The sequence below is a fragment of the Bufo gargarizans genome, chromosome 2, assembly GCF_014858855.1.
Source record: "Bufo gargarizans isolate SCDJY-AF-19 chromosome 2, ASM1485885v1, whole genome shotgun sequence".
Taxonomy (NCBI): Eukaryota; Metazoa; Chordata; class Amphibia; order Anura; family Bufonidae; genus Bufo; species Bufo gargarizans.
The window spans coordinates 322106037-322127302 of NC_058081.1; the positions used below are offsets into that span (position 1 = coordinate 322106037).

At 42.4% G+C, this 21266-nt stretch overlaps 1 protein-coding gene across 1 annotated transcript in view; it reads left to right on the forward strand.

Annotated features, from left to right (window-relative positions):
- The window catches only part of PLXNC1 (plexin C1), a 131945-nt gene that overhangs the window by 62671 nt on the left and 48008 nt on the right, over positions 1–21266 (forward strand). The window contains 6 exon segments of the mRNA XM_044280514.1: positions 2860–2965; positions 5229–5330; positions 8503–8609; positions 10575–10628; positions 11525–11658; positions 13579–13777. Of these exon segments, the coding sequence (XP_044136449.1) occupies positions 2860–2965; positions 5229–5330; positions 8503–8609; positions 10575–10628; positions 11525–11658; positions 13579–13777 (702 nt within the window).

Sequence of the window (21266 nt, forward strand, 5' to 3'; positions counted from 1 at the left end):
AGCGCTCATCTCCCTGTGTGACTGTCCTGCCGCCGTTGCCCCCACTTGCCTCCACAAAAATATAGTTAGTGCTGGCGGGGGCCCCTAAGGACTTGGGGGGCCTGGGGGCAATTGCCCCCTTGCCTATATGGAAGCGCCGACCCTGCCTGGATGGATATTTCACCAGAGAGAGAACAGGGCTGGGTTGGATTTCTTTCCCTATTCCGCCCCCACTTTGCCTAGTATTTTCTTCCAGGTAAAACCCTCTGGAAAAATGTCACTTGAGCTGCTTTACCCTAGAGCCAACCATAAAGCAGGTGATACCAACCGTCTGGGCTCTAATACACAGGGTTTCTCTATTTCACCATACAGCACATTTCACGGGGGCAGGGTGGGAGGTTCAGGCTCAGACAGCTAGCTTCCCAGGCTTTCTGACACTGACTGACAATCTGAGACCTGATTTTATTCCACAGTAATGACCCCAGCAGTAACACCTGAGATCACCTCAGGCTAGGAGAAATAGTCGTGCTGGAAGGGTGTGGACTGATGGATCCTACTTCCACCTACCCACCAGACCAAAAAAATCCAGCCCAGAATCCAAACTACACTTTCCTAAAACTACTGCAGCTTTCAGGATTTCATTTACCTCTCCCAGCTGAGGATTCTGGGTGAAATGCACACCCTTTTCAGCAATATATATATATATATCTATCTGGTCGTATAAACTGGTTGTGGATGTTTAAACAAGAGTGATATTGTGGTGTAACACAGTTCCTTTTTAAAAGACCTTTCCAATGGGCTATATGTTTCCTTCCTGTAGCCTGTATCCACACTGTTTATACTGTCCTAAATGCAATTAAAGGGGTTATCCAAAGCTGTGACCCCCCCAGCTCCCGCCCCCCTGCCCACAATGCCTGGGCCTCAAACAAAAACAATACTTACCTGGTTCCTGATGCCTGTGTCCTCCCAGATCCCATCACGGCCACCGCTGTATCTCCCCAGGTGATGTCACAATGGCCTGCAATTGGCTGCAATCTCCCAAGTCTGCGGAGGTTGTGATCTGCACGAAGGGCGAAGCAGCCGCAGCCGTGAAGGGATCCGGGAGGAAACAGAAGTTGGGGACCAGGTAAGTGTTGTCTGTATGAGGGGAAAGGGCATGGTGGGGGTGGGGTTACAGCTTTGGATGTTATTGTAGCCCAAACATTGGCCGGTAGATTGCCTAATGGATAGAAATGAGCGAATCGAGTTATATCCCAATCCAAATTTTTGAGTGTCACACAAATTTTCAGGTCAATTGAAGCACTTTTGATTCTGGTACAATCAAGTCAGAGCTGAATTGAACTAGTGAACCAATTTGGCCAAATATAATCCGAAGCTAATTTTAAGCAATTCGCTCATCTCTAATGGAGCCAAGGACAAATGAATGTACAAGGTGGGATAAAATCACCAACACCTTAAAAACTGATGTGCTATGTGTTTTTGTGTTGCTAAACAGGGAGATAGTTTGCTTATTGGATACCGTGAATCGTAATTTTCTAACATTAGAATGTACGTAGTGTATCGTGTGAGATTTTGTTAGATTCTATATAGTATGTATACAGTATGTGTATGCCCTCAATGTAACAGATTTTCTTGCAGAAGTTTCTGTGACTAAAAATATGTTCTCCATTCAACTGAATGTGGTTGTTTTGGTGACAAGCACATGGATTCCTGCAAGTCCCATTCAGAATTTTCAGTCACAAAAATTTCTGTAACTAACTCTGACTTGTGTGAAGACACCCTTATACAGGGTGGCCCACGAAAAAGTAGCCCACCTCCAGCGATAATATGACAAGTTAAACGAGCAAGTGGATTATAATATTTTTTTTTTAAGTACCCACAAGTCACAAAAGATGCTGAAAGTGGTCCCGGTTCACGTCTATGCATCTTTGGGCACGTCGGATTATGTTGGCCGATACTGCTTGTGATGCTGCAGAAGAAGAAAAATGTCCTGCTTTTCCCAACACGATGGGGCAACATGCCGCACCTCACCGAACTCGCTGGCACTGTTTTATGAACTGTTTATGGAGGAGCGAACTGTGAGCAAGGGGTTATGGCCACCACATTCCCCAGACTTGTCCACAAGTGATTTTTATCAGAGGGAAAATGTAAACCAGAAAGTGTCCGCTAACAATCCACATCCCCTGGAGGAACTAAAGGAAAACATCACAAACACTATCCACAGCATCACAAGCAGTATCAGCCAACATAATCTTATGTGCCCAAAGATGCAAAGACGTGAACGGGGACCACTTTCAGCATCTTCTGTGACTTGTGGGTAATTGAAAAAAACACTTGCTTGTTCATCTTGTCACACTATCGCTGGAGGGGGGCTTCTTCTTGACATCTTTTACCTGTTGTACAGTAATTGGCTCCTGGTCCTAGAAGTAGGTTAGTTACAGCATTGTGAGCACTTGACTACTCTAGAATTATGTGCATAACAGTCAGTCAGGCTTCATTGAAATTAATACCCCCATCATCCTACTCTTCCCCTTTCCCATGCCATTCCTTTCCCTTTGGTAATGTACTTGGTCTCTTCCAGTTTGCCATTACAACTAAATAATGTATAGTATCAAGATACATTTTCACATGAGGTTTTATAGAAATACTTGGAGACCCCTATACAATTACCGATCAGTGCTTCTTGTTAGCTATAGTCTAGGAGCTGTCCAGGATTAAAATAAAACAGTCTTCTTTTTCCAGAAACAGTGAATTGTACATGGGTTGAATCTGGTTTTGTCCAATTCACTTGAGTAAAACAGAGCTGCAATACCAGAGACTGGAAATCATCACTGTGCCTTATTAACCCTGTAATAATAACTCATTTCATCATTCTTTAAGGTTATATTAGGCAACTTTAAAACGGAAATAAAAGCACTCAACCCAAGCACTGCTCCATATTATTTCATCTTCCTGGTTATTCCGCTTCTTGTAATTGTAGTTATTGGTAAGTATTTAGCTGGAATTATTTCAGTCTAATTGTTCTTATCACTTTGATATCAAACAGAATTCAATGAACAATACATAGGCTGGTAGTGTATGCATTAAAGTGAACAGGGTTGTCTTAAATAGGGATTTTTACCATAACATTCAGGTACAGAATACTATAGCTACTTATGATAAACTGATGAACAACTGGAATTTGCTTAACTGTTTGATACAGTTAGAAATACATGACATATTGTGAAATGATAAAATGTTACATAATAGAAATTGCATTGATACATTTGCTGTAAATAATTATAAAGCTGAAAATGCATTCAAATAACACACAAGAATACCATGAGCAAATGTAAAGTTGTCTAATACAAAAAGCAGACCCCTGAATCCAAATACCTCTCATTGTTGCATGTAGTCAACTGAGCACTACTTCCATACTCATGGACATGGGGTGAATCACCCTTATATTTCTTTATTTATCCAATTAATCGCGGAAAAATCCATAGAAGTACAAAAACATACATAACCAGGGATGTTGAGATGCACCTCACGCTATCCTCCTCCCCTTGGCACGATGTTTCGGGAGAAACCCCCCTCCTCCTTATGCAAGAGTAAGGGAGGGGGGGGGGTGTTTTCCCAAAACATCAGATAGAGGGGAGAAGGATGGAGTGATATGCATCTCGGCGACCCTTGTGGTGTATGCAGTAGATTTTTTTTCTAAAATCTCCAACTAAAGCGTTTGTCACCACTGACCTGAAAACATTCTGAAGCAGGAAGGTTGAGTTTGATGAGAATTTACCATTTTTGTGTTAATAGATGATTATCATTAAAATTCTAAAAAAAAAATCTGGATTGTTAATATTTTTTTTTTAGAATTTACAGTTTATTTTTAATTTTAGTAGTACTATGCCATTGAAAATTAAATAAAAATTATTGTCCTTCTGTAGCAGTCAACACAAATGTTAAGACCTCCTAAATAGACAGGTAAACCATGGTCAATTTACTCCTGCTGTGAGGGGAAGTTGTTATCTGCAGGGTAATCCTTATTCTAATAGTATGTGTAGAATTGGGATAAAAGTTTGACAGTTCTATTGTTCTGTTGATTGCCTAAATAAAGTTGACCACAAAAAAAAACATTGCATTTGTCAGTGTAATGTGTGATCCTCTAATTGAGTTGCTTATCCCCCCTACTCTCTCTGGTCAGAGCGAATGGTCTGACTGAGAAAGTAAAATGAGCTGGGCTAAAAGTCCAAACAAAGGGGATAACTAAAGAAAAAGGACAGGAAGCAGAATACAGTCAGTGACTTCAAAAATAATATCCAAATAGCCATCCACCCATTTTTATTTATTTTTTTCATTGAAGAAAACACACATAGAATATTCACATACACTGTAGACTGTTAATATGTCATTAAAAAATGATGGAAAGATTACTATTGCCACCCAGGTTTCCTAGCATCCTAGTTGGCAAATCTTCTTAGTGATGAATAAACTGTTTGGTAGTACAAAGCTGTATGACCACCCTTGATGGCCGCGCTAGTAAAACCCCAGAAACAGATATTTCTAGGATATTAGTAGTGTGGCTGAATCAAAGTTTAGCCATTTAAAAAAAAGTAAAATGTCAAGTCAAATATTTTTTTATTTTAAAAGGGTTGTCCGTTTTTTTTCTACTGATGAACTATCCTCAGGATAGGTCATCAATGTCAGATCAGTGGAGGGTCAACTCCCGACACCCCTGCCGATCATCTGTTTTCAACAGAAAAAAGCGGACAACCCCTTTAATAGAAGTGCACTTCTAAGATCAGCAATTCCTGTGCTACTTCTGGAGTATAAAGACCAAGGGGGTAATTAATTAAACTGGTGTAACGTAGAACTGGCTTAGTTGCCCATAGCAACCAATCAGATTCCACCTTTCATTTTGGACAGCTCCTTTGGAAAATGAAATGCCCATTGGTTGCTATGGGCAACTAAGACAGTTCTACGTTACACCAGTTTGATAAATGACCCCCAAGACTATATAGCATATGTAATCAGACTGCTTGATATCAAATCATTGTGTTAAAATATTATGTACGCTTCTACTATATTAATTTTGGAAATTTGTGAGGTTTAAAAGTAAACACTTTTGAAAACTGCAATCATATAGATGTATAATATAACAATATATTCAGTAATTCAAGGGACACATCACATAAGCTGCTTAAAGAATTGTAGCTGTTGTATGCCCCATCTTAGTAATGTGTATTAAATGTCCTCTATCATATATACAGCTGCCATTTTCATCACAAGACACAAATCCAAAAAACTGAGCCAGAAACTGAGCAAAGAGCTTGAAGAACTGGAGTGTGAAATAAGGAAAGAGATTCGTGAAGGTGCGTTTGCTCAGCATAAACCTTGACAATGGCCTGACTTGTTATTATGACTATTTTCTATACTTTATCTTTCCAATACATTGTATGGGAGGGTAAGGGTGGTAATAATATGCACAGTACACAATGTCTGCATGATGAAAATGGAAAGAGATAATGTAACGCTCTTGGGACCCAATACAAAAGCTGTTACAGAGCACTCGCCAGCCATGTTTCATATAATATTGGTGCCTTCTTATGTGGCAGTGGGACCTTGGGCTTCCTCAGGCACCATGGCTTGGGTGTGAATGCAACCTCTGCACCTTCTGATAGCTACCCCCTTTAGTTTTAGCAGGTTAAGGGCTTATGCGCACGACCATATGTATTTTGCGGTCTGCAAAAAGCACATCTGCGAAAAATACAGATGGCGTCCATGTGCATTCCGTATTTTGCGCAACGGAACAACTGTCCCCTAATAGAACAGTCCTATCCTTGTCTGTGAAGCAGACAATAATAGGACATGTTCTATATATACAGTGAGGAACAGAAGTACTTGAATACCCTGCGATTTTGCAAGATCTCCCACTTAGAAATCATGGAGTGGTCTGAAATTTAACTTGTAGGTGCATTCCCACTCGGAGAGACAGAATAAAATAAAATAAAAATCAGGAAATCACATTGTATGGTTTTTAAAGAATTTATTTGTCTTGCACTGTTGAACATAAGTATTTGAACACCTGAGAACAGAAGCCTTTGTTTGCAATTACAGAGGTCAAACGTTTCCTGTAGTTCTTGACCAGGTTTGCACACTGCAACAGGGATTTTGGCCCAATAATCCACACAGATCTCCTCTAGATCTGTAAGGTTTCGGGGCTGTCGCTGAGCCACATGGCATTTCAGCTTCCTCCAAAGATGTTCTATTGGATTTAGGCCTGGAGACTGGCTAGGCCACTCCAGAACCTTGATATGCTTCTTACGGAGCCACTCCTTGGTTATCCTGGCTGTGAGCTTCGGGTCATTGTCATGTTGGAAGACCCAGCCACGACCCATCTTCAATGCTGACTGAGGGAAGGAGGTTGTTGCTCAAAATCTCACAATAAATGGCCCCATTCATCCTCTCCTTAATACAGTGCAGTCATCCTGTCCCCTTCGCAGAATAGCACCCCAAAGCATGATGTTACCACCCCCATGCTTCACAGTAAGGATGGTGTTCTTGGGATGCAACTCATTCTTTTTTTTCCCCCCCCAAACACGACTAGTGAAGTTTAGACCAAAAAGTTCTACTTTGGTCTCATCTGACCACATGACTTTCTCCCATGCCTTCTCTGGATCATCCAGATCAGGCATGCTCAACCTGTGGCCCTCCAGCTGTTGCAAAACTACAACTCTTGTCTCTGGTGTCTTTTGACAGCTCTTTGGTCCTGCCCATGGTAGTAGTTGGCGTCTAACTGTGGGTGGACAGGGGTCTTTAGAGAGCTCAGACAGGTGCTACTAAGTTAGATTAATGAGTGGAGTAGGGGTGGACTTTTTAAAGGCACAGTTACAGGTCTTTGAAAGCCAGAATTCTTGCTGTTTCTCAGGTGTTTAAATATGTTCAGCAGTGCAAGACAAATAAATTCTTTAAAAATCATACAATGTGATTTCCAGATTATTTTTTATTCTGTCTCAGAGTGGGAATGTACCTAAAATGTGAATTTTAGACCCCTCCATGATTTCTAAGTGGGAGAACTTGCAAAATTGCAGGGTGTTCAAATACTTCTGTTCCTCACTGTGTATCTATATCTATCTTTTCATAGGACAGCACTGAAGATACAATGTAAAGTAGTCAGTGTACAGATTGTATAACAGTGTAAGGCCTCGTTCACATCAGCGTTCAGCCTTTCCATTCTCCTGCTCCGTTATAGGAGCAGGAGAACAGAAAGGACGGATTGGGCACATAACTGAGGCGAGCGGAGCCTACGGACCCCATAGACTATAATGGGGTCCGTTAGGTTTACGCTCAGAAAATGATTTTGGAGCGGAGACAAAAGTCCTGCATGTTCTAAATTTGAACACTGAAAAGGAAACGTGTATCAAATTTACGTTTTTCTAATGGATTCATCAAGTTCATGAATCGAAGTGTGGATTCACTTTGTACCTTTGTTTATAGGGCACAGATACATAGAATCTAAATACAGTCTAGGTATGCTGCATGTACAAAGCAACATAATTTTTTTTTTCTTACAATGTGCAGATAGTATTGTACCCCCCTCCCTCCCCCCCCCCCCCCCCCCCCCCCCCCCCCCCGAGCACAGCTATCACTGACTGACATCTATCTCTGTATACATACTTACACAGAGAATGCTACCAATCACTGATAACACCTTCCCTGTGTACAACTATCAGTGACTGACAGCTATCTCTATATACACACTTACACAGAGAATGCTATCAATAACAGATAAGACCCACTGTACAAATAAAGTTTTATTGATTCTTTTCCCATAAATCTATATGTCAATCTGCTCAGCTCTTACTGCTCTATTACATGCTCTGCATTTCATGGTGATAGGTCCTCTTTAATTCTGTATTGAGCTAGAATTATAAATAGCCAAAACCCTGAGCTTGCAGTAACAAGCAAATATTCACTTATGCCACGTTGATTAAAATAATGTCTAATTACCATAGTTGGCTATTTCTTTCCACAAATTTAAAGCCATACAGGCTTGCTATCATATAGCAGAGAGTTTGCCCCTCTACTCTTCTGCTCCTCACAGCAATGTGATTTTCTTTCCATATGTGAGGAGGACATCTTTCATACAGGTGACAGTAATGGGATTTCTGTGGCCCCACCCAGTTGCCCACAGGTAGCATTACTGAGACGGAGCCTAGACTCCTTGGCCTCTTGTATAAGTTGGCTCAGCAGGTGACAGGGACAAAGAATAGTAGCCAGGAGTTATTAGACATTTGCTTGGATGACATATTCTGGCGGGAGCTAATGGACAGGAATTGGCTGAAAGAGTTGTATTACAACTGACATTTAAGACATGTAAGTAAGATCAGTTTGGTTGGTGGGACCCCCCATTAATCTCAAGAATGGGTGGATTCTTAGGTGGCCACACATGCATGTGAACCCTCCATTGACATCAATCAAAAAAAGATATGATCTTGAAAGTTTGAGTAAAAATTTTCATTCATAGATATTATTTTTGTGCAGGTTTTGCAGAACTACAGACAGATAAAGAAGTTGTGACCGTGGAATCAATAGGGACCATTCCATTCTTTGACTACAGGCATTTTGCTTTAAACACTTTATTTCCTGAGGTAATTTGTGCTTTTTAACACACTAATAATCTTTGTGGTGGGCCACCTTTTGGGGGGAAGGGTGTTGCTGCTTGGTACTGGCTCCTTTGCTCCCCGTCGTCAACTGGGTGTCAAAGTGGATGTTGACAGGGGGGCCCCCCTTCGAGGAAGCTGAGGACAGGATCAAAGAGGTCAGGACCCAGGTACGCATGTTTCCCTTTTGCAAATCTGATATAAACCCCCAAAAGGTGGCAAACCCCTTTAAAGGCAATTAGATATATAAACCTGTTGTCTAGTTTTTTTATGGTCGACTCCTAAATGCATATTTTGTTGGGGAATATTGTAGGCAAATCTCTGGTTATTTCAGTCTTATGTCAGAGAATAAACTGGGAAGCGCGTATTCAAGGATAAAGGCAGAAAATAATAGAGTTTATAACATTTCAAATAATAACAGGGTGACAAAAAGGACAAATATGTATAATAGAAAAGTATTTTGTTACACGGAATAGGGTTCAAAAGATGAGCATATGATGAATTATTTTATGGGTTTAGCTTTATATTCACATAATTACAAACCACATCATAAACTTAGGTGAAGAGTAGACTTTATCTGAATCTAAGAATAAACCCAAGAATAAGTCAAGCCATACACCTAACTATTAATGTAGCTCAAAATACAATATAAACCTAATTACAAACATTTCAGATTCTGTCACATGCCATTTTTCGGCAGAATCTGCGACTTCTTCCCCGCCCAGGTCTAAAAAAAAGGGGTTGTGGCGTGGGCGTGGAAGGGGGTAGGCCGGAAGGCCCGCTTAATTCATAATTTTCTACACCTGTTTTAGGCGTAGAACATGGTCTAAATTTAAGACAGCAAGGAGGTTGGCTTTACATTTAGAATCGGCAGTGAATACACCGAAGTTAGGTAGAGGCCGGCGCCTCTACATACCTTTTGGCGATCTACCACCAGCACAGGGACTTAAGACTGGCGTCTAAAACACCGGTCTTAATAAGGGACCCTAATAGATGGCAAAACATGATTTGAGTTCTGTCATAAGCGCTAACTGCATACAGTGTCATCAATGTATAAGGGAATGCAGTGAAGCTTCCTCTACTGGTGGCTGCTGATTATATTATAATTTGAAATATTAATTCTATGGGGCACATTTTAGACGCTGATCTTAATAAAGCCCTGCAGTGGCGGTGCTTTATTACATTTAGACAATTTTCTATGCCTAAAACAGGTGTAGAAAATGGTAAATGAGATGGGCCAACCAGCCCATCCCCTTCCCTGCGCACACCATGCCCACATTTTTTGACTTGGCGTGAGTGGGAAAAAGTCATAGATAGCTGTGCAAAGGAACTCATTTAGGCATAAAATATGGTATTGTTAAGGGTTCATTCACACGTCCGCAAAATGGGTCCGCATCCATTCCGCAATTTTGCGAAACAGGAATGGGGCCGGAATGTGCTGTTCGTATCCGCATTTGTGGATCCGCACTTCCGTTCCACAAAAAAATAGAACATGTCCTATTTTTGTCCACAATTGCGGACAAGAAAAGGCATTTTTTATGAGAGTGCCGGCAATGTGCGGTCAGCAAAATGAGGAACGCACATTGCCGGTGTCTGTGTTTTGCGGATCTGCAAAACACATATGGACATGTGAATGGACCCTAAGGCTGGATGTTTAAGTGAGATGAACAGAGAGCTGGGGTGCTGCTTGACAACATCCTTTTGCTTTTGAGTAGCATATTCATTGCAACCAATCTGTCTGAGAGAAATCTGTTGTGGAGGGCAAAACTGGATTGGCCCTGTACACAGAATGAGAAAAGCATTTTGGCCACAGTGAAACTTTTATTATAAAATCCATTAGGTTTCTATAAAGATAGCTGTAGAATAGATGATAGGAAATCATCAAGGCATACATTCATACATTTTATGATTTTATAACTTTGATGGCATTAATTAAAATCTTTTTATCCCTAGGGTGACAAAACTAAACAAGATTTATGTGAAAAACTATGTGAAAATATTCCATCAGTGAGTAGAATCTTTGCACTGTAAAGTTACTACAGAATTGTGAGCTTCCATCTTGTACAGTGACATCCACCCTTTTGTGAAAGTAGATGTGCAGTTTGATGTTGCAGCTACAAGTTCAGGCTGTTACCATTGATATGTTCTAAATTTGAACACTGAAAAGGAAACGTGTAGCAAATTTACGTTTTTCTAATGGATTCATCAAGTTCATGAATCGAAGTGTGGATTCACTTTGTACCTTTGTTTATAGGGCCAGATACATAGAATCTAAATACAGTCTAGGTATGCCGCATGTACAAAGCAACAGAATTGCAGCGAACTGAACTAGATCACTTAGTGGCCAGTTTATTTTGAGTACAGCTGGAGAAGGTCACCTGGGCCGACCATTCCCACTTGCTTAAATGGGAGCTGAGCTGTAGTATCGGCATTGTCACTACACAGTAGACGGAGACTTGTGCTTCAGACCATGTCCACTGTATAGTTTCTGGCACCAGCAGCTTCCTTGAACAGCGGATCTGGGGAAACGGTGCCAGGTCCCCCCCTCCCCACCAGCTGATATTAAGGACAGGTCATCAATATCTAAATACCAGGAAATCCCTTTAATCAGTAATCTTTTTTTTACCCTTAATCATAAAAGCTATGGTCTGGTTGAGACTTAAACATCATATCCCACCATTATCTGACCTGTAGAAACACATTCCTTACCATCATTACTATCACTGTATTTTGTGTAGTGTCCATATTCCATACTATACCTGCACCTAATGCAGACTGGCACCCTGATATTTCATTATCCAAGTCTGTTTGAGGAAAAAATGAGACCATACCAACCCAGCCAACTGCCACTTTTCTTTCCATGGGCCAACTATGATAATAAAATATGATCTTTTTGCTTATAGCCATTCCAAACCATAAAGTCAACTCAAGATGAGGAAATAGTAAATACTCTGAAGACATTATTCGAGAATCAAAATTTCCTGGTTCTACTCATCCACACCTTGGAAAAACAGACTGATTTCTCAATCAAGGACCGGTAACTACATTAATTTATATATTTTCCCTTAAAAAATTTGCTTTTATTGTGCTTAAATTCTACTTTCATTCAAATGTCTTATTCAGCTTTTTGGCTGAAGTGAACAAAGAAATTCAGGTGCAATGACAGGGAACGGCGCCGCCCCCCCCCCCCCCCCCCATCATTGAAACCCCTTAGATGCCGCGTTCAATGCTTATCATAGAATCTCACAGTCACATTGAGGTCTTTGAGGGCATAATCAGAGTTTAAAAACAAAAAAATACATATCGTATTTTTCGCCCTATAAGACGCACCTGGCCCATAAGACGCACCTAGGTTTTTGAAAAGGAAAATAAGAAAAAAATATTTTGAACCAAAAGGTGTGCTTTTGGTGGGTTTTGAACTAATTGTGGTCTGTGGATGACGCACTGTTATGGGGGATCTGTGGATGGCACTGTTATGGGGGATCTGTGGATGGCACTGTTATGGGGGATCTGTGGATGGCACTGTTATGGGGGATCTGTGGATGGCACTGTTATGGGGGATCTGTGGATGGCACTGTTATGGGGGATCTGTGGATGGCACTGTTATGGGGGATCTGTGGATGGCACTGTTATGGGGGATCTGTGGATGGCACTGTTATGGGGGATCTGTGGATGGCACTGTTATGGGGGATCTGTGGATGGCACTGTTATGGGGGATCTGTGGGTGGCACTGTTATGGGAGGGGATCTGTGGATGGCACTGTTATGGGAGGGGATCTGTGGATGGCACTTATGGGGGATATGTGGATGACACTTATGGGGGATATGTGGATGACACTGTTATGGGGGCATCTGTGGTTGACACTGTTATGGGGTGGATCTGTGGATGGCACATATATAGCATTTTATACAGTGTCCCTGTGTAGTCATCCTCAACACAGAGGGTGGAGGCCGGCAACTGGTGTTGAAATCGTGGCGGGGCCTGGTGCAGTCACTGTACTCTATTACACCGAGCCCCGCACATAGCAGTATTCATATGAAAAAGGTAGACAATCCATATGTAAAGTGTAGGCAATCCATATGTAAAGTGTAGAAATCCTCTGCGGTAGGGCAATCCACCTAGTACTCACTATGAAACTCCAGTACTAGCAGGCAGGCTGGCCGGTCACTCACTTCGTCATGTACATGCTCCTCCCACTTTTTTAATGAAGCAGGCGGAGCATGGCCCTGATGACGTGAGTGACCGGCCAGCCTGCCTGCTAGTACGGGAGTTTCATAGTGAGTACTAGGTGGATTGCCCTACCGCAGAGGATTTCTACACTTTACATATGAATACTGCTGTGTGCGGGGCCTGGTGTAATAGAGTAGAGTGACTGTACCGGGCCCCACCGCGATTCCAGCAGTTTCCGGCCTCCAGCCCCTCCTCACTGATACATCGCAGGCCGCGCTGTCCAGCATCGGTGCCCGCGATGCATCAGTTTTAGCAGAGTAATTGCAGCATTCGCCCCATAAGACGCACTGCTATTTTCCCCCCACTTTTGGGGGCAAAAATGCGTGTCTTATGGGGCGAAAAATACAGTACTCATCTCATCCATTTGCTCACGGACAGGCCGTCGTAGCCATCTTGATTGAAGAAAATGCGCCAAATCTCACGCATGCTGACGTGATGAGGTCACCACATCACCACGATGCCCGGGCGCAGTGACGTCACTCAGTGCATGCAAGATTTAACGCATTTTCAAGAGCAAATGGATGAGGTATGTATTTTTTTGTTTTTTACTGCCATTTCAGGGGAAATTGATTCGTTACCACAAAGCGCTAGGAAATTTGGCTTCATGCAAATTTCATTTTTCCTGAAATTCTGCTCGAAGTCCAATTTGTTAACTTCGATTCACTCAACACTAGTAATTATATATTGGAAGCAAATCATAACCTGTAATTCTTTATTGTTTTATTAGATGTATGTTTGCATCCTTCCTGACCATTAACTTTCAGAGTAATCTACTCTATCTCACTGGGCTACTTGAAAGACTGATTAAAGATCTCATTGAGCAATCAAGTAACAAACAGCCAAAGTTGATGTTAAGACGAACAGAGACAGTTGTTGAAAAGCTATTGACCAACTGGATGTCTACTTGTCTGTATGGCTTTCTGAGAGTAAGTAACACTTTTTCTTTTTTTCAGTGCATGCCAAGCTAGCACTTCTTTAGGCATAGTTCATATTTTAGTGATTTGTTCAGTGATTGTGAGCCAAAACCAGGATTGGAGCCTACGTAGAGATGAGCTACAATGGAAAGATTTGCAGCTGTTTTGTGTTTTCAACCTGCACCTGGTTTTGGTTCACAATCACTGACCAAATCAATGATGTGTGAACTAGGCCTTACAGGTGAAACAAAAAAATCTAGAATATTGTGCAAAAGTTCATTTATTTCAGTAATGCAACTTAAAAGGAATTGCATTAATTCAACTTAAAATTAGAATTTTGTGAAAAGGTTCAATATTCTAGGCTAATTAAGCTAATACCCCTTGAGCAAAGGGTACCTAAAAATTGTGACTTTGGGGTTTCATAAGCTGTAAGCCATAATCATCCAAATTATAACAAATAAAGGCTTGAAATATCTTACTTTGCATGTAATGAATCTCATATTAGTTTCACCTTTTAATTTCCATTCCTGAAATAAATGAACTTTGCACGATATTCAAATTTTTCGCGTTTCACCTGTATGTGAAGCTAAATCTGCTTGCTATCAAGTGGTTGCAATCACTAGAAAATCTGTTCTGTGTGCCCAAACAGTGTATTCTAATCATACTTAACGTTGAGATTACAGCACTAAAAATGAAAAGTTGTGAAATTGTGGAAATCACAAGATCAATAGACATGTTAATGATATGCAAATGATAAAAAATGGAAACAAAATATTCAAAACATCTTGATTTATTCAATAATGATTATGAATACCACGCACAGAAATACAATCACTTACACCTTGGCATAGTATCAACAAGGTTATTAATAGTTGTCTGATAAAGGTGCTGTTATGCTGAATGCACTTGGGCAGGCAAATTATCAAGATCTGCTGCTGGTAGCTCCCTTTGCAATTGTGGACCACTGACATCCCAGATGTGCTTGATGGGAGACAAGTCTAGACAGGGGTGCACCTAGCCTTTCTGCTGCCTGAGGTGAAAACTGAAACGGCGCCCCAACCTCCCAATGCCAATTTCTTAACCTAACCCTTCCCTCCAGTCCTACTGTTAAAGACATACTTGGAAAACCGTACATACAAAGCTATAAAACATACAGGGTAATACAGCGCCAAATACTGTGCTTCCCAATACTATACTGCGGAAACAGATAATCCCCCTTCCGCTGCCCCCTTCTTGCCCCTACCTGGTGCTGCCTGAGTCAATCCCCTCACCTTGCCTCATTAGTGGTGCACCCCTGAGTCTACAGAGGCTGCAGTCCATGTTAGCACGTTTAGGCCACACAGGCTGCTCACAGTAGCATAGAATATAGACCTCCATTGCAATCTTGCTGTGCACCATAATAGCCTTTTAGAGTGGTGGTGTGAGGTTAATGGAACACCTGTAGTTGGATGTCTGGCTCGTAACCCAATGTCATTCAAATGCATTCTGATGGTTGTTTAGACACTGCTCGCCCCCCTAGGCTTCAGATATGACGTCCAATTGCACTTGCAGTACACAATGGATCACTATGCACCATTCCTCTAAACAGACGATCCATTCAAGCAAGGGTTTAACTCTGTGCACCTCTTGCTGTCATTCCAGTTCATGATTGTTCTCATAACCACCAGGCCATGCAATGTTGAACAGTGCTAACATATCGGCCTAGGCACATAATGACAGGGGCAGACTGGCAACTTAAAGTGGCCCTGGAAAAAAATACTAAAAGTGGCCCCGTTTTGTAGTTGGGTGCAAATTGATGGAAGGCAGGCACCCCAACAGAGCCAAATACCACAGTCCATCACAAAATAATGCCAGCAGCACAAAATACATCCCCAAAAACTTCCACTGGCTGGCTGTGAGGAGTGCCCAGGTGGCCCCCTGGGCATTGGCCCACCAGAAAAATTCCCTATAAGGTCTATGGCCAATCCGCATAACGATCTTCCAGAGAGCGAAACCAACATCTCTCAGTTCAGAGTTCCTGTCCCTTTCCGTTTGTGACAAGTGGCGACAAGTTGCAAATTGACCAACAAGAGACATTGCACATTCATCCCACACGACTTGATCCAATTTTTGATGTTTCATGAAAAACTTTGCTTTCAATTCTACTTTTATGCCCTGAATTAGAGCAAGGTGCTTGAAAATTTGATTATTTGCATATTTTAGCAACACCTGCTACTTCCTCAATTTGCATAACCATATGGCTTGTCTTTCTTGGTGCTACAATTTCAACGTTAATGAGTGTATATCATGTCAAAGTTGCTTAGTTCTCTTTTAATGTTAATAGAGCACACCCTTGCAATGGCAATGTCCAAACGGTTTGTTCTGTTGGTGATGTAGCTAATTGCATCCCTGCAATTGCAAGCTTCGCATTATCTCTGCTTCTACCTTGTCCACCCCTGCTCTTTTATTGGCCAGCCTTGTTCACGTGAGCAATGCTGGCCAAGCCAAGGGCAGCAGGAAGTGTGTTGGGCAACCAAATACACAATATACAGCAGGCAGTCTGAGAAGCAGTGCAGACATCTTAGATTGCAGGAAAAGAGCCATTAACGGGTCTACAACTAAAAAGATTAAAAGAAGGGCACCATGAAAGTGCTCTGTTTGTTCCCAGTTAATATAAAAACATTTTTTGTTGAACTGGAGGGTCACTTTAACCACTTGCTGCAAATGGACGTAGATGTATGTTCTGATTGCATGTAAGTTGCTGCAATCAGACATACAGCTACGTCCGAACTGTTAGTGTCACAGCCCCAAAGTCTCCATTCTCACTGAGCAAAGACATGGGAGAAGCTGGCAAAGGACCAATCAGAGTGGTCCCTTGCCAGCAATCACTATGATTGGTTAGTAATCATCTGAAGAAATAGGGAAAGGCACCACTCACCACACTCGTGGAATCTTCTTTTATACTGTACAGAGTAAGCAATCGGAGCATAGGCAGTGTTAAAATGCATTCAGGCTCTGATTTCATGCCTGGAATAAGGTATGGCCCCTTTTGTACTCCCTGTGCCCCCGATGCCCACATCTTGCCTCTGCACTGTGTCATACTGCCCCCCCCCCCCAGCCTTACTGCATTGAGATGGCGGTGGCTCAGGAATGGAGCTGCCGCCATCAGCGTCCCGATGGTTACCATGGCAACTGGACGCCAACATGTACTGAAGTCTGACAGACCCTGCCATAGGCAGCGTCTGATCAGGCCTTCTGTCAGTGTAATGCCTCATTCGCAAGTCCGTTTTTTGGTCAGTGATTTCCATCAGTGATTGTGAGCCAAAACCAGAAATGGAGCCCCCACAGACATAAAGTATAAGGGAAAGATCTACACCTGTTTTGTGTTTAGAGCCCCGTCAGTTTTTTTGGCTCCAAATCACTGCAGTAAATCACTGACCGAACACTGACATGTGAATGAGGCATAAAACTGACAGTACAGGGAGTGCAGAATTATTGGGCAAATGAGTATTTTGACCACATCATCCTCTTTATGCATGTTGTCTTACTCCAAGCTGTATAGGCTCGAAAGCCTACTACCAATTAAGCATATTAGGTGATGTGCATCTCTGTAATGAGAAGGGGTGTGGTCTAATGACATCAACACCCTATATCAGGTGTGCATAATTATTAGGCAACTTCCTTTCCTTTGGCAAAATGGGTCAAAAGAAGGACTTGACAGGCTCAGAAAAGTCAAAAATAGTGAGATATCTTGCAGAGGGATGCAGCACTCTTAAAATTGCAAAGCTTCTGAAGCATGATCATCGAACAATCAAGCGTTTCATTCAAAATAGTCAACAGGGTCGCAAGAAGCGTGTGGAAAAACCAAGGCGCAAAATTACTGCCCATGAACTGAGAAAAGTCAAGCGTGCAGCTGCCAAGATGCCACTTGCCACCAGTTTGGCCATATTTCAGAGCTGCAACATCACTGGAGTGCCCAAAAGCACAAGGTGTGCAATACTCAGACATGGCCAAGGTAAGAAAGGCTGAAAGACGACCACCACTGAACAAGACACACAAGCTGAAACGTCAAGACTGGGCCAAGAAATATCTCAAGACTGATTTTTCTAAGGTTTTATGGACTGATGAAATGAGAGTGAGTCTTGATGGGTCAGATGGATGGGCCCGTGGCTGGATTGGTAAAGGGCAGAGAGCTCCAGTCCGACTCAGACGCCAGCAAGGTGGAGGTGGACTACTGGTTTGGGCTGGTATCATCAAAGATGAGCTTGTGGGGCCTTTTCGGGTTGAGGATGGAGTCAAGCTCAACTCCCAGTCCTACTGCCAGTTTCTGGAAGACACCTTCTTCAAGCAGTGGTACAGGAAGAAGTCTGCATCCTTCAAGAAAAACATGATTTTCATGCAGGACAATGCTCCATCACACGCGTCCAAGTACTCCACAGCGTGGCTGGCAAGAAAGGGTATAAAAGAAGAAAATCTAATGACATGGCCTCCTTGTTCACCTGATCTGAACCCCATTGAGAACCTGTGGTCCATCATCAAATGTGAGATTTACAAGGCGGGAAAACAGTACACCTCTCTGAACAGTGTCTGGGAGGCTGTGGTTGCTGCTGCACGCAATGTTGATGGTGAACAGATCAAAACACTGACAGAATCCATGGATGGCAGGCTTTTGAGTGTCCTTGCAAAGAAAGGTGGCTTTATTGGTCAATGATTTGTTTTTGTTTTGTTTTTGAATGTCAGAAATGTATATTTGTGAATGTTGAGATGTTATATTGGTTTCACTGGTAAAAATAAATAATTGAAATGGGTATATATTTGTTTTTTGTTAAGTTGCCTAATAATTATGCACAGTAATAGTCACCTGCACACACAGATATCGCCCTAAAATAGCTAAAACTAAAAACAAACTAAAAACTACTTCCAAAAATATTCAGCTTTGATATTAATGAGTTTTTTTGGGTTCATTGAGAAAAATGGTTGTTGTTCAATAATAAAATTAATCCTCAAAAATACAACTTGCCTAATAATTCTGCACTCCCTGTATAGTGCATTGCAATAGATGACTATTGCAGTGCACTGTACAGCAATCAGACCCACTGGATCTTCAAGATCCAAGTGGGACTTGGTAAAAAACAAAAAGTTTTAAAAAAAATACATTAAAATAATTCCAATAAAAAAATCAAATAAATGGCTTTTTCCCATCTGCTCCCTGTTAGTTTATTAAAAAAAATGAAAAAAATTTAAGTATACATAATTGGCATTGCCAACAACCTGCCCTATAAAAGGATCACATTACTTATACTGTACCCCGTGTCCTACAAAAAAACAAGCCCTCACACAGTTGCATTGGTGAAAAATTCTTATGTACCCCAAAATTGTACCAATGAAAACTACATCTTGTCCCACAAAAAAACAAGCCCTTACATAGCTCAGTCAACAACAAAAAATTAAGTAGGAGTGTAGTTTCCAAAACACATAATTATTTTTTTTTGTGTGCGTGCGCTGACTATGTCCAGCCACTGTTAGTGCATCGCCCACCACACCGCTGAGTTTGAATCGTTTTTTTTTTTTTTGGGGGGCTTTTTTTTTTTATTTAGTTTTATTATTTTTTTTCTGTTAGGTTAAGGGTAGTATACGTGAACACCCGTCCCCCACACACACACGCACACTAAATAAAGTTTTACACACACACACACACTTCCCCATGGCCCGCAAGACGTTCTCGACCGAGGAGGCATACGGCCTGCTTGTCTCCGACTCCTAGAGCCCCAGTGAGGACGAGGATGACCCCACTTTCCTCTTGTCATCCGCGTCTTCCTCTAGTGATGATGATGAGCCTCCATGGCAGTGGAGACGCCGACAGGCAGAGCCAGGGGGCCCCCATGCCAGGGACCCTGTACCCCACATTAGTATGAGCCGCCCTGGGGCTCGTACTAGTTTTCCAGCCCACCAGATAAGTTCACCTACTGGTGAACTTGTCTGGTGTACCCCAGAGGATTTTGATCCCATGATTCCTGACTTTGTTGGCCAACTAGGAATCCAAATTTCCACAGTGGGCTTCACTGAATATTATTATTTATTTATTTATTTTTCAGTGATCACTTTGTGAATCTGATGTGAAGCAAACTAACTTGTTCGCCCAACAGTTCATTGCTCAACACCCGGGCTCCTTTTTAGCTAGGTCCGGTGGCTGGACTCTGGTCAGTGCAGCCGAGATGAGGACGTTTTGGGGCCTCGTGCTGCACATGAGCCTAGTCAAAAAAAACAGTGTCAGGAAGTACTGGAGTGGGGACGTCCTCTACCAGACCTCACTCTACTGTATGGCCATGACACGTTCCTGTTTTGAGGCAATTCGGAAATGCCTGCATGTCTCATTGCTTTCAAGGGGAGACTCGACTAATTTTCCGCCAGTATGTTCCCTTTAAGCAGGCGAGGTATGGCGTGAAGCTGTACAAACTTTGTGAGAGTACCTCAGGGTACACCTACAAGTTTTGTGTGTACGAGGGGCGAGATTCCCGTATTCAACCCCCAGAATGTCCCCCACTCTGGGTGTTAGCGGGAAACTTATATGGGACCTTATGCACCCACTGCTAGATAAGGGTTACCACCTGTATGTAGATAACTATTATACTAGTATACCCTTGTTCCAGTCCCTCGCCGCCAGATCCACGTCCGCTTGTGGGACCGTGCGGAAAAATCAACGCGGCCTCCCTACCCACCCCCTCCAGGTACCTATCCTCAGGGGTGAGACCCGTGCCCTTACCAGTGGAAACCTGTTGCTGGTCAGATATAAGGACAAGAGGGATGTCCTTGTACTGTCCACATTTCACGGTAACGGCATAACCCCTGTCCCTGTGCGAGGTACCGCGGCAACGGTCCTCAAGCCCGATTATATTGTGGACTACAATCGGTATATGGGAGGAGTTGATCTCTCTGATCAAGTCCTCAAGCCATATAATGCCATGCGCAAAACCCGGGCATGGTACAAAAAAGTTGCAGTCCACTTGGTACAGGTTGCCTTGTACAACTCTTTTGTGTTGTCCTGGATCACTGGCAACACAGAGGAAATTCCTGCAGTTCTATGAGGCAGTCCTCAAGGCTCTGATCTTTTCTGACCGGGAAAGAGCAGGCCGGAGTACCTCGGGAACTGGAGGCGCCTGGATCGTTCCTGGCCAACACTTTCCAGGTGTGGTCCTCCATACTGGAAAGAAGGGATGGTCCCCAAAAAAGTGCAGAGTGTGTCACAGGAGGGGGATACGGAAGGACACCACCACTCAGTGTGACACGTGCCTCGATCATCCGGGCCTCTGAATTGACAGTTGCTTCAGGGAGTACCACACTTCCATGGAGTACTAAATTTATAATCTCCTTCCCCAATTTTCAGATGAACACAGTCCAAAAAATAAAATAAAAACGGTGTAAAGAAAGCAAATTTTCTGTCACCTTACATCACAAAAAGTGTAATAGCAAGCGATCAAAAAGTCATATGCACCCCAAAATAGTGCCAATAACACCGTCCTCT